This window comes from Aethalodelphis obliquidens, unplaced genomic scaffold (assembly GCF_003676395.1).
Source record: "Aethalodelphis obliquidens isolate GAN/ISIS:26980383/991018 unplaced genomic scaffold, ASM367639v1 scaffold23, whole genome shotgun sequence".
Classification (NCBI taxonomy): domain Eukaryota; kingdom Metazoa; phylum Chordata; class Mammalia; order Artiodactyla; family Delphinidae; genus Aethalodelphis; species Aethalodelphis obliquidens.
Genome location: NW_020837967.1, coordinates 16,304,423 through 16,316,591, shown reverse-complemented (window position 1 = coordinate 16,316,591; position 12,169 = coordinate 16,304,423). Strand labels below are relative to the sequence as shown.

At 36.8% G+C, this 12,169-nt stretch overlaps 1 protein-coding gene across 3 annotated transcripts in view; it reads left to right on the top strand.

Moving 5' to 3' along the window:
- Positions 1-11,698, top strand: part of ENKUR (enkurin, TRPC channel interacting protein) — a 30,239-nt gene extending 18,541 nt beyond the window's left edge. For 2 of the 3 annotated variants that reach the window (XM_027121875.1, XM_027121876.1), the window contains exons 4-5: positions 4,741-4,887; positions 10,646-11,578. In XM_027121875.1, coding sequence (XP_026977676.1) covers positions 4,741-4,887; positions 10,646-10,819 — 321 coding nt within the window. In that variant the 3' untranslated portion in view covers positions 10,820-11,578. Of the gene's footprint in view, positions 1-4,740; positions 4,888-10,645 lie in introns of all 3 variants that reach the window. The other variant, XM_027121874.1, reaches the window with a different exon arrangement.
- Positions 11,699-12,169: the final 471 nt, after the last annotated feature.

The window sequence follows — 12,169 nt, the reverse complement described above, 5'->3', positions numbered from 1 at the left end:
AAGGAGTCTGATTCCTCCAGCTCCGTTTTTTTCCCTCATGACTGCTTTGGCTATTCGGGGTCTTTTGTGTCTCCATACAAATTTTAAGATTTTTTTGTTCTAGTTCTGTAAAAAATGCCATTGGTAATTTGATAGGGATTGCATTGAATCTGTAGATTGCTTTGGGTAGTATAGTCATTTTCACAATAGTGATTCTTCCAATCCAAGAACATGGTATATCTCTCCATCTGTTTGTATCATCTTTAATTTCTTTCATCAGTGTCTTATAGTTTTCTGCATACAGGTCTATTGTCTCCCTTGGTAGGTTTATTCCTAGGTATTTTATTCTTTTTGTTGCAGTGGTAAATGGGAGTGTTTCCTTAATTTCTCTTTCAGATTTTTCATCATTAGTGTATAAGAATGCAAGAGATTTCTGTGCGTTAATTATGTAATTATTTACAACTTTACCAAATTCATTGATTAGCTCTAGTAGTTTTCTGGTGGCATCTTTAGGATTCTCTATGTATAGTGTCATGACATCTGCAAACAGTGACAGTTTTACTTCTTCTTTTCCAATTTGTATTCCTTTTATTTTTCTTCTCTGATTGCCGTGGCTAGGAATTCCAAAACTGTGTTGAATGATAGTGGCGAGAGTGGACATCCTTGTCTTGTTCATGATCTTAGAGGAAATGCTTTCAGTTTTTTACCATTGAGACTGATATTTGCTGTGGGTTTGTCTTATATGGCCTTTATTATGTTGAGGTAGGTTCCCTCTATGCCCACTTTCTGGAGAGTTTTTGTCATAAATGGGTGTTGAATTTGTCAAAAGCTTTTTCTGCATCTATTGAGAAGATCATATGGTTTTTATTCTTCAGTTTGTTAATATGGTGTATCACATTGATTGATTTGCATATATTGAAGAATCCTTGCATCCCTGGATAAACCCTATTTGATCATGGTGTATGATCCTTTTAATGTATTGTTGGATTTTGTTTGCTAGTATTTTGTTGACTATATTCATCAGTGATATTGGTCTGTAGTTTTCTTTTTTTGTAGTATCTTTGTCTGGTTTTGGTATCAGGGTGATGGTGGCCTCATAGAATGAGTTTGAGGGTGTTCCTTCCTCTTCAATTTTTTGGAAGAGTTTGAGAAGAATGGGTGTTAGCTCTTCTCTAAATATTTGATAGAATTCACCTGTGAAGCCGTCTGGTCCTGGACTTTTGTTTATTGGAAGATTTTTAATCACAGTTTCAATTTCATTACTTGTGATTGGTCTGTTCATATTTTCTATTTCTTCCTGGTTCAGTCTTGGAAGGTTATACCTTTCTAAGACTTTGTCCATTTCTTCCAGGTTGTCCATTTTATTGGCATAGAGTTGCTTGTAGTAGTCTCTTAGGATGCTTTGTATTTCTGCGGTGTCTGTTGTAAATTCTCCTTTTTCATTTCTAATTTTATTGATTTGAGTCCTTTCCCTCTTTTTCTTGATGAGTCTGTCCAATGGTTTATCAATTTTGTTTATCTTCTCAAAGAACCAGCTTTTATTTTTATTGATCTTTGCTATTGTTTTCTTTGTTTCTATTTCTTTTATTTCTGCTCTTTATGATTTCTTTCCTTCTACTAACTTTGAGTTTTGTTTGTTCTTCTTTCTCTATTTCCTTTAGGTGTAAGCTTAGATTGTTTATTTGAGATTTTTCTTGTTTCTTGAGGTAAGCTTGTATTGCTGTAAACTTCCCTCTTAGAACTGCTTTTGCTGTATCCCATAGGTTTTGTATCGTCGTGTTTTCATTGTCATTTGTTTCTACGTATTTTTTGATTTCCTCTTTGATTTCTTGGTTATTTAGTAATGTATTGTTTAGCCTCCATGTGTTTGTGTTTTTTATGGTTTTATTCCCTGTAATTGATTTCTAATCTCATAGCGTTGTGGTCAGAAAAGATGCTTGATATGATTTCAATGTTCTTAACTTTACTGAGGCTTGATTTGTGACCCAAGATGTGATCTGTCCTGGAGAATGTTCCATGTGCACTTGAGAAGAAAGTGTAATCTTCTATTTTTGGATGGAATGTCCTATAAATATCAATTAATTCTATCTGGTTTATTGTGTCATTTAAAGCTTGTGTTTCCTTATTAATTTTCTCTTTGGATGATCTGTCCATTGGTGTAAGTCAGGTGTTAAAGTCTCCCACTATTACTGTGTTACTGTCGATTTCCTCTTTTATAGCTGTTAGCGGTTGCCTTATATATTGAGGTGCTCCTATGTTGGGTGCATATATATTTATATTTGTTATATCTTTTTCTTGGAATGATCCCTTGATCATTATTTAGTGTCCTTCCTTGTTTCTTGTAACATTCTTTATTTTAAAGTCTGTTTTATCTTATATGAGTATTGTTACTCCAGCTTTCTTTTGATTTACATTTGCATGGAATATCTTTTTCCATCCCCTCATTTTCAATCTTTATGTGTCCCTAGGTCTGATGTGGGTCTCTTGTAGACAGCATATATATGGGTCTTGTGTTTGTATCCATTCAGCAAGCCTGTGTCTTTTGGTTGGAGGATTTAATCCATTCATGTTTAAGGTAATTATCCATATGTATGTTCCTATTACCATTTTCTTAACTGTGATGCATTTGTTTTTGTAGGTCGTTTTCTTTTCTTGTGTTTCCCACTTAGAGAAGTTCCTTTAGCATTTGTTTTTTTTGTTTGTTTGTTTGTTTTTTTTTTTTTTTGCAGTACGTGGGCTTCTCACCGCTATGGCCTCTCCCATTGCGGAGCACAGGCTCCAGACGCGCAGGCCCAGCGGCCATGGCTCACGGGCCCAGCTGCTCCGCGGCACGCAGGATCCTCCCTGACCGGGGCACGAACCCGCGTCCCCTGCATCGGCAGGTGGACTCCCAACCACTGCGCCACCAGGGAAGCCCTAGCATTTGTTTTAGGACTGGTTTGGTGGTGCTGAATTCTCTTAGCTTTTGCTTGTCTGTAAAGCTTTTGATTTCTCCATCAAATCTGAATGAGATACTTGCCGGGTAGACTAATACTGGTTGTAGGTTCTTCCCTTTCATCACTTTAAATATATCATGCCACTCCCTTCTCGCTTATAGAGTTTCTGCTGAGAAATCAACTGTTAACCTGATGGGAGTTCCTTTGTATATTATTTGTCATTTTTCCCTTGCTGCTTTCAATAATTTTTCTTTGTCTTTAATTTTTGTCAATTTGATTACTGTGTGTCTCAGTGTGTTTCTCCTTGGGTTTATCCTGCCTGGGACTCTCTGCACTTCCTAGGCTTGGGTGGCTATTTCCTTTCCCATGTTAGGGAAGTTTTTGACTATAATCTCTTCCAATATTTTCTCGGGTCCTTTCTCTATCTCTTCTCCTTCTGGGACCCCTATAATTCAAATGTTGTTGCATTTAATGTTGTCCCAGAGATCTCTTAGGCTGTCTTCATTTATTTTCATTCTTTTTTCTTTATTCTGTTCCATGGCAGTGAATTACATCATTCTGTCTTCCATGTCACTTATCCGTTCTTCTGCCTCAGTTATTCTGCTATTGATTCCTTCTAGTGTATTTTTCATTTCAGTTATTGTTCATCTCTTTTTTCTTCTTTAATTCTTCTGGGTGTTTGTTCTTTAATTCTTCTAGGTCTTTGTTAAACATTTATTGCATCTTCTCGATCTTTGCCTCCATTCTTTGTCCGAGGTCCTGGATCATCTTCACTCTCATTATTCTGAATTCTTTTTCTGGAAGGTTGCCTATCTCCACTTCATTTAGTTGTTTTTCTGGGGTTTTATCTTGTTACTTCATCTGGTACATAGCTCTCTGCCTTTTCATCTTGTCTCTCTTTCTGTGAATGTGGTTTTTGTTCTACAGACTGCAGGATTGTAGTTCTTCTTGCTTCTGCTGTCTGCCCTCTGGTCTTCTCTGACATCTTTATTTATCTCAAATAGCTCTCATGACTTTCTTTTTTCTTACTGTATTTTACTGTGGAGCACTTATATATTATTTCATACTTTATTTTTGGTGAGTTTCTCTCACTACAGAATGCACATTCCATGAGGACAGAAACTTTTCCTTTCTTATTCACTAGTGTAGCTAGCACCAAGTACATCCTAAAATAATGCTTTGAAGAATGAACAGGGAGTAGTTCTGTTTCTCTACACAGTGGTATCGACACATTCACTAACTTGAAAGAATCATAGCTGATTGCTTCACTGTCAGTCCTTGTAAGCAGCCCAGGAGCCTAAGATTGTATTTTGTTGTTCCAAAAACAACCTAAGGGGCCCACGTCATTTTTTTCTTAAAGCAGATGTGCCTAGCATCTTTAAGAGTTTGTTCTTACAATGCATTGGAAGCATTTATCTTCCTTTTTTTTTTTCTTTTTACGAGATAATGCACAAGAGACCTTAAGATATTTGAGATATTTCAAAGTAAAATCTGAAGCACCTAAAAGAAATAAAGAAAATCCAGTTCTTCAGGGTAAAGTAAGGGCCAAGCCATCAGCCAAGAACAGGCACTGGGAACATTCAAAAGAGGGAAAACAAACAGCCATGATAACAGCACAGATGGTTTTTAAATGACCAGAATCAACTAGTTCCAAATAGGAAAAAGAAAAAAATCACTGACTTTTGTTAACTTGCAGTGTTTTGAGCAAAGGCTTTAAGTCTGTAACGTTTCTTTTGCTTCTAATCATTGGTTGGTATGTACACATATATAAGATTACTTTCAGGATTTTGATTTTTTTTTTTTTTTCCTGAAAAATCCTTACAAGGGTTATGGTGTCACGCCTGATTACATACGTAAGCGAAATGAAGAAGTGAAGAAAGCCCAGGAAGAATATGATAACTATATCCAGGAAAACCTCAGGGAAGCAGCTATGAAAAGGCTATCTGATGAAGAAAGGGAGGCAGTTCTGCAGGTAAGCGTCTTTAGTTTACATTCATGTGTAACTCTTTAAAACATCTCTGAAAGAAAGGTCCACCATCAGTGATTATTAAGGCCCGCACTTTGATTTTGAAATCAGAACACTCTCTTTTGATTATAGTGACAACTGCGTGCAGCAAAGCTGGCTCTTTGGGGAGAGCAAAAAGTTGTGATATAGGGACTGCTGAATAATAATTTGTTTCCAACTAGGTGAGCTTCTGTTTCTTCCTGAAGTAGTGTCATAAGCAAGCTAAGCTTCTCCTTCAATGAATGTGCATAAATAAAGTAAAAAAGCATTTTGATTTTCATTCCCATGCCCCTGAATTTTTCAAAAATAATATCCATAAGGTAGATACTTTTCACTAGGTGGAGCTCTAGAATAATTGAAACTGTCCCTAGACCAACTTTTTTTTTCTTTCTTATAAGCAAGTGTCCAGATTTTAAAATAACCAGGTGTTAGGCTTTACATATGTTTTCTTTATTTGGAATAAAACAGACTTAAAGACACTTACACTGGAGTTTTTAATGCAAGACTTCTATCTGAAGCATTTAAAATATTGGGGGGTGTGAGCACCGTTGCTCCATCATCTTTAGAGAGTATTTGTTAAGCACCTACTGACACTGTTCTATAGTTGTGCTCTCTTATAGAGGTAAAAACAGTACTTTATTCTTTGTTTTGTTACTTTGAAAGCTTTCTACAAAGTCATTTCTAGTGACCTTTTCAAAACGGAGAAGAAAAAACTTTTTACAACTTAATTTCTATTGAAAAATGGATTCATATGCTGTTATAAAATCTTAGCATTTTATCAGTGTCATCCCAATCATCAATAAACATTTATTAAATGTCTGTTCTGCATAGAGTATCATGCTAAGCCCCAAGGGGCATAAAAGAAAATTTCTGCTCTGGATAATGTTGTAATTTAATTGATAAGAGGTGCTGTGTATCTATGTACATATAGAAAGATGTGTGTGTGTACAGATCATATGTTTTATAAGGTTCGCAGGCACGAACATCCAGTGCAGGACGTACGTAGGTCTTTAGCTGCGCCTTAAACTGCAGAGTAAGAGGATATCCCAGACAGCAGGAGTGGCCCGAGGGCAGTGACCCTGTCTCTTTGTTGCCAGCAATCTCTGCAATGCCTAACCTAGTGCCCAGTGTAAACACAGGTGATTAATAATGGTGCGCTGGAGAGAAGGAAGGGAGACAGGCAGGCAAGAAGGCTGGCACACGTGGAAGTGGGACTCGGCCCGTCATTTTCAGGAAGAGCACTGTTCTTTGGTTCCCTCCCTCCCTCTCTCCCTCCCTCCTTCCCTCCCTCCATCAGATTCTGCCATTCTTAAAACATACATGTTTTTGTGAAAGCCAGGTTTTTACATCTAAGAAAAATAGGAAAAGAAAGGAAGAACTTCCCTGGGAAGGAAAAGGCTCTTCCCTCGGCACCTCCTTAGTGGGTCAGCGGCCCTCAGCTTCCTGATGTGGTCACTACAGAGTTTCTTTGTAGACACTTTGATAGATAATAGCTGACCCTCCCTTGGATGCCTTATTAGCTGGGTAGTGTAGCTGCCATGGTAACAAAGCCACGAGCTCTGTTCCTGACAAGCCCTGAACCCTGCTCCCTTCCCTGGTTAAGAGTTGCATGTAGCTCTATGACAGTGTGGTCATATGTCCCTGAGTAGGGCACATTCTGCTCATTCTTCATAAAATGACAGTCTCGTTATCCAGGAAGGGATCATCTGGTCTAATTATTCCAAACTTCTCATTTCACAGATGAGGATATAAAATGCAAATATATCAGTATTAAGTGGGCACATTTGTTCATTCATCCCTCGGTTCATCTACTGAACATCTAATCTACCATGTTCCACTCACTGTACGCAGCCTGGGGGATATACTGTTGTGAGCAAAACAAACATGGTCCTTACTGTCAGTGAACTTGGAGGTTGGTTTACATTTGCCCCTGGTCACAACATTATCAAGTAGCTGAAGAGGGACTAAAACTCACATTGACCAGTTCCCAGGCCTGTGTTTTCCTACCATGTGATAAACACGTGCATAAGAGGCAACAGAGGGAGGCTCTTCCCGCCCGGGATCCAGCAGGGGATAGAAGGCATACTAGGCTGGGATTCTGAAGAGAATCTACAAAGGAACTATTTACAGAGGTGAAGCAGGGCTAAGGGAACCAACAAGGAACACTGAGGCACCCAGGACTAGGGACAGCAGGAATCACCACCACCCTGGGCTGGAAGGGCAGGGGCAGGAAACAGCATTACCAGAGCCGGGTGGGAGCTGGAGCCTGGAAGAGGGGCTCCGACAGGCACTGTAGTCACAGATGCAAGGGCCAGTCATGTCCAGGTGATGTCCAGGGTGGGGGAAGAAATGCCCCAAGCTTGCTCTCCTCCCACCGGTGTCTTCCTTAGCTGAATTCAGGCAGAGGCTGGAGGGAACAGTGCTGGGGGAGGAGCAGCCCATAGGAATAAATACCTCAGCCCCACCACCGCCCAGCCCCTAGTCACAGCGCAGAGCCAGAGGTGGAGAATGGATGGGGGTGGCAGCAGAGGAGCATGGACCTGAACACACTTCCTATTATTTTATGACCGCTTCTCCCTATGTGAAAAATTTTCCAAAATTAACAATATTATTTCAGTATTAAACTAGAAGAGAGAAAAATGAAGAAATAAAGATAAGGGAAAATCAGTATCGCTGCAGTGGATAAAAGATTTTTTTTAGATGAAATAACCACAAAACCGTTAAGAGGCTATTTTGGTATAATATGAAATATCAATCACATTTAGTTCCCATCCCTAGAGGTGGACTTTGATCCAAATGTTATTGTACACACTGGAAGATAAAGAAAACTATCCTTTAAAAAGAAATACTGCAAAACGTGTAGCTGCTGTGACCACAAGGAATAGGGAAAGATCACCCAAGGAGCTATGAAAAACGTTTGATATTTCAAAGTGTATAAATACATAGATTTCTTCTCTGCAATAGGCAACCCTGTGGAGCACTGTGGAAACATATTTCCCATTTCATAATGAAAGCCTATAGAAAAACAGAATTCTTTTGAGGACTTCTTATTGGAATACTTCTCATACACTATTAAGAACTGTGTTAGCCCATCCCTCTCTTTTTAGAATGTAGAAGACGCTTCTACCTTTTCCCTTTCCCAAATCCTTGATATAATCTCACTCAAGAAATGCTCAACATTTGTGGCCTTTTTTCTCAACAGATCTTTTCTATAAAGTGTGTCCAAACTTGTAGTCATTTTTACCTGAGCATGGAAATAAACCGTTTTCTCTCCGAAAAGTTTACAAGATTCAATTTGTACTATGAGGGCTTATTATGAAGGTATTGTTATATAAGACACTTCTAATTCTCTCATAAATCTAAATGTATGGCCATGATTTTCAAGGACCATATTTTCTTTCTTTTTTTTTTAATCAATAATTTTAAATTATGCTACTCCTGAGCTCTGGCTAGGACTTCCAATACCATGTTGAATAAAAGTGGCCAGAGTGGGCATCTTTGTCTTGTTCCTGATCTTAGAGGAAAAGCTTTTAGCTTTTCACCATTGAGTATGATGTTAGCTGTGGGCTTGTCGTATTTGGCCTTTATTATGTTGAGGTATGTTCCCTCTGTATGCATTCTGTTGAAAGTTTTTTTTTTTTATCATAAATGGAGGTTGAATTTTATCATGCTTTTTTGCATCAATTGAGGTGATCATATGATTTTTATCCTTTATTTTATTAATGTAGTGTATCACATTGACTGATTTGCGAATATTGAACCAGCCTTGCCTCCCTGGAATAAATCCCACTTGATTAGGGTACAGGCATACCTTGTTTTATTGCACTTCATTTTACTGTGCTTCACAGATACTGAGATTTTTACAAATTGAAGATTTGTGGAAACCCTGCACTGCCAGATGATGGTTAGCATTTTTTAGCAGTAAAGTATTTTTATTATTAAGGTGTTTGTTTTTTTAAACATAATGCTATTGCATACTTAATAGACTATGGTCTATTTCTAGTTTCATACCATTGTGGTCAGAAAATATGTTTGATATGATATCAGTCCTCTTAAATTTATTAAGACTTGATTTGTAGCCTAACATATGATCTGTGCTGGAGAATGTTCTGTGTACACTTGAGAAGAATGTGTATTTGTTGCTTTTGGATGGAAAGTTTTATACATATCTGTGAAGTCCATCTGATCTAACCTGTCATTTAAAGTTGATGTTTCCATACTGATTTTCTGTCTGGATGATCTATCCATTGATGTAAGTGGAATATTAAAGTCCCCTACTATTATAGTATTGCTGTCTGGTTTTTTCTTTCAATTTGTTACTATTTGCATTCATATTTTGATGCTCCTATGTTGGGTGCATAAATATTTATAAATGTTATATCCTCTTGTTGTATCAACCACTTTATCATTATGTCATGCCCTTTGTCCCTTATTACAGTCTTTGTTTCAAAGTCAGTTTTTCTGTCATAAGTATAGCTACCCCAGCTTTCTTTTGGTCTTCATTTGCATGGGATATGTTTTTCCATCTGTGTGTCAGGGATCATAATTTCCAGGCAATATTTTAAATGTTACTTTCAGTTTTACTTTTCATTTTTGTGTAAATACAATGCTTTGTGCACCCATAGTGAATAACAGAAAGTGTCAATTTATACAATTTCATTGCATGAGTTCAATTAGTTTAAGACCATTTTGTCAATGGAGCCGCTAGTGCATTGTGATAAGAAATGATAACTGTGCAGAGATGGAAATAACCTTTATTGCTCCTAAGAGATTCCTAATTTTGAATTTGTTGGTTTCTGAGAACATAAAACGTTAACTTACATTATTGAATTAGCATATGTGTTACATGTAATGATATTTCAGTCATTTTTAGAATAAATTAATGGGAAGTATAGATCCATTAACTATATGGAGGAAGAATTCTTTCTAATACTGAAAACACATAAAAGATCATCTCTTGTTAAATTGAATTTTGGGGCTTCCCTGGTGGCTCAGTGGTTGAGAGTCCACCTGCCGATGCAGTGGACGCGGGTTCGTGCCCCGGTCTGGGAGGATCCCACATGCCGCGGAGCGGCTGGGCCCGTGAGCCATGGCCGCTGAGCCTGCGCGTCTGGAGCCTGTGCCCCGCAACGGGAGAGGCCACAACAGTGAGAGGCCCGCGTAACGCAAAAAAAAATAAAATAAATAATTGAATTTTGGCATTTTATACAATTCCATTTAGTCAGATATAAGAAAACATGGCCATGTAAGTCAGAATCAAGTGTTTTGATGTGATTTCTCTGTTGAAGAATGAGGATATTTTTTTTCTAAAGAAAAAAAATGAAAATTTTTATAAGAAATAATTTCCTGTTCAAAATTGTTTTTTTGCTTGGGACATCAACTCTAAGTTGTTTTTACCAAAGCATTTGCTATGAGCTTAGTTTCATACTACTCATAACTCTGCATACACGTATTTGATGGTAAAAACAAGTACAGTAACATTAAAAACAAAGAAAATAAATACTCCCAGTGGGAATTGAGCACACAATCAAGGACAGGGTTTGGCCTCTGTACAGTATTTTTTGTTACTGTGGCCAAGAGCTTGATAAACACATATCATTTTTTAGTTATTTTTGTCGGTTTTCTTTACCTGTTTACATTTTTCCTTCCCAGTGCAATTTTCTTTGCGATTTACTCTGCTTCTGCAGTTTACTTTGCTATGTACAGTTTTCTTTACCATTTGCAGGGGCTGAAAAAGAACTGGGAAGAAGTACATAAGAAGTTTCAGTCCCTCTCGGTCTTCATCGACTCCATACCAAAGAAGATTCGCAAGCAGAAGCTGGAAGAAGAGATGAAGCAGCTGGAACATGACATTGGTGTCCTCGAAAAGCACAAAATTATTTATATTGCTAATAAGTAATGGTGGATTTTAAAAAATATAGTCATTTTAACATAGAAAAAAAAAACACGGAAAACATAAAAATTAAATCATAAGTTTTTTTCAAAGAGTAAAATACTATGAAGAGTATAAAAATAGTCTTTACCAAAATGCTTAGGCAATGTTTAAAGAATAATTGTGTTATTTACTTACACAGAGAAAAAAAAAATTTTTTTTCACCAGCGTCAGGGTTTCCATGTATAAACTGATTAAAATTTGATGTTAGGTTTTCCAGTTTGATAGCATAATTCATTATTATTATGTACTAGTTTCAGATAAACATTCATTTCTGGGCCCTGAAAAATAAAGTCAACACTCAGAACTTCACATTTTTTTCTACACTGCGTAATACAAGGAATACAAGGTTAAAAACTGTAAAGTATTTTGAATTAGAAATAGTGGTGTAAGCCTTTTTAGTACTCTGAAGTATTTTCTACATATTATTCCAGAGATCCAAAAATTACATATATTTTCTGGTAGCCTATGTCATATGCAGCTATTCACAGCTATAAATATTTTCAATATCCATAATGTTATATATAGGCTGAGAGGTTTACATTTGGAGGAAGAAAAATTAAGAAGATAACATAAAATCAAGGAGACAACTTATAAATTGTGTCACTAAGGATTGTTGAATAGAATAGCCTTCTTCCTGACATCCAACTTTTAAAAACTGCTGTTCTATGTGCTTTATTCCATAATTTACTATGTGTATTTCACTAAAATGGATATTACTTTTTCTTTTTGGCTTTCTCTATTTTGTGAATTCTAATGTTTCTATTTGTAAGGTTACATAATTTATTAAGCAATAAGTTTATGTAAGTAGAGCTGTCTTCAACTCAAAATAAATGAGCCTATAAATGTCCAGGAAGAATCTTTTATGAAATTTTAAATTAGAGAAATTTGGTAAAATATATGAAACTATAAAATATCAGAGCAATATCAATTTTACTGCTTACACTGATTTTTATCCTGTTGGCAACACAGAAAAAAATGATAATTTTTTCAAGCTTTTTCACAAACACGGAATTTGGGAGCATTGTAGAAAAGCTAACTTTCATTAAAGAAAAATTTTTGAATTTTATATGCAGATATTTTTGAAAACTCACTTTAAACTTTTTTTCACATATCTGTATAGGCGTCATTTCTTTATTCCTTATTACCTTAGGACAGATATAAAATAAAGAATAGTACAGTTGACCCTTGAACCATGAAGGGGCTAGGGGCGCTGATCCTCCACACAGTTGGAAATCTGCATATACCTTATCGTTAGTCCTCTGTCTGTTTGGTTCCTCCATATCCATGGTTCCATATCCTCAGAGTCAACCAACC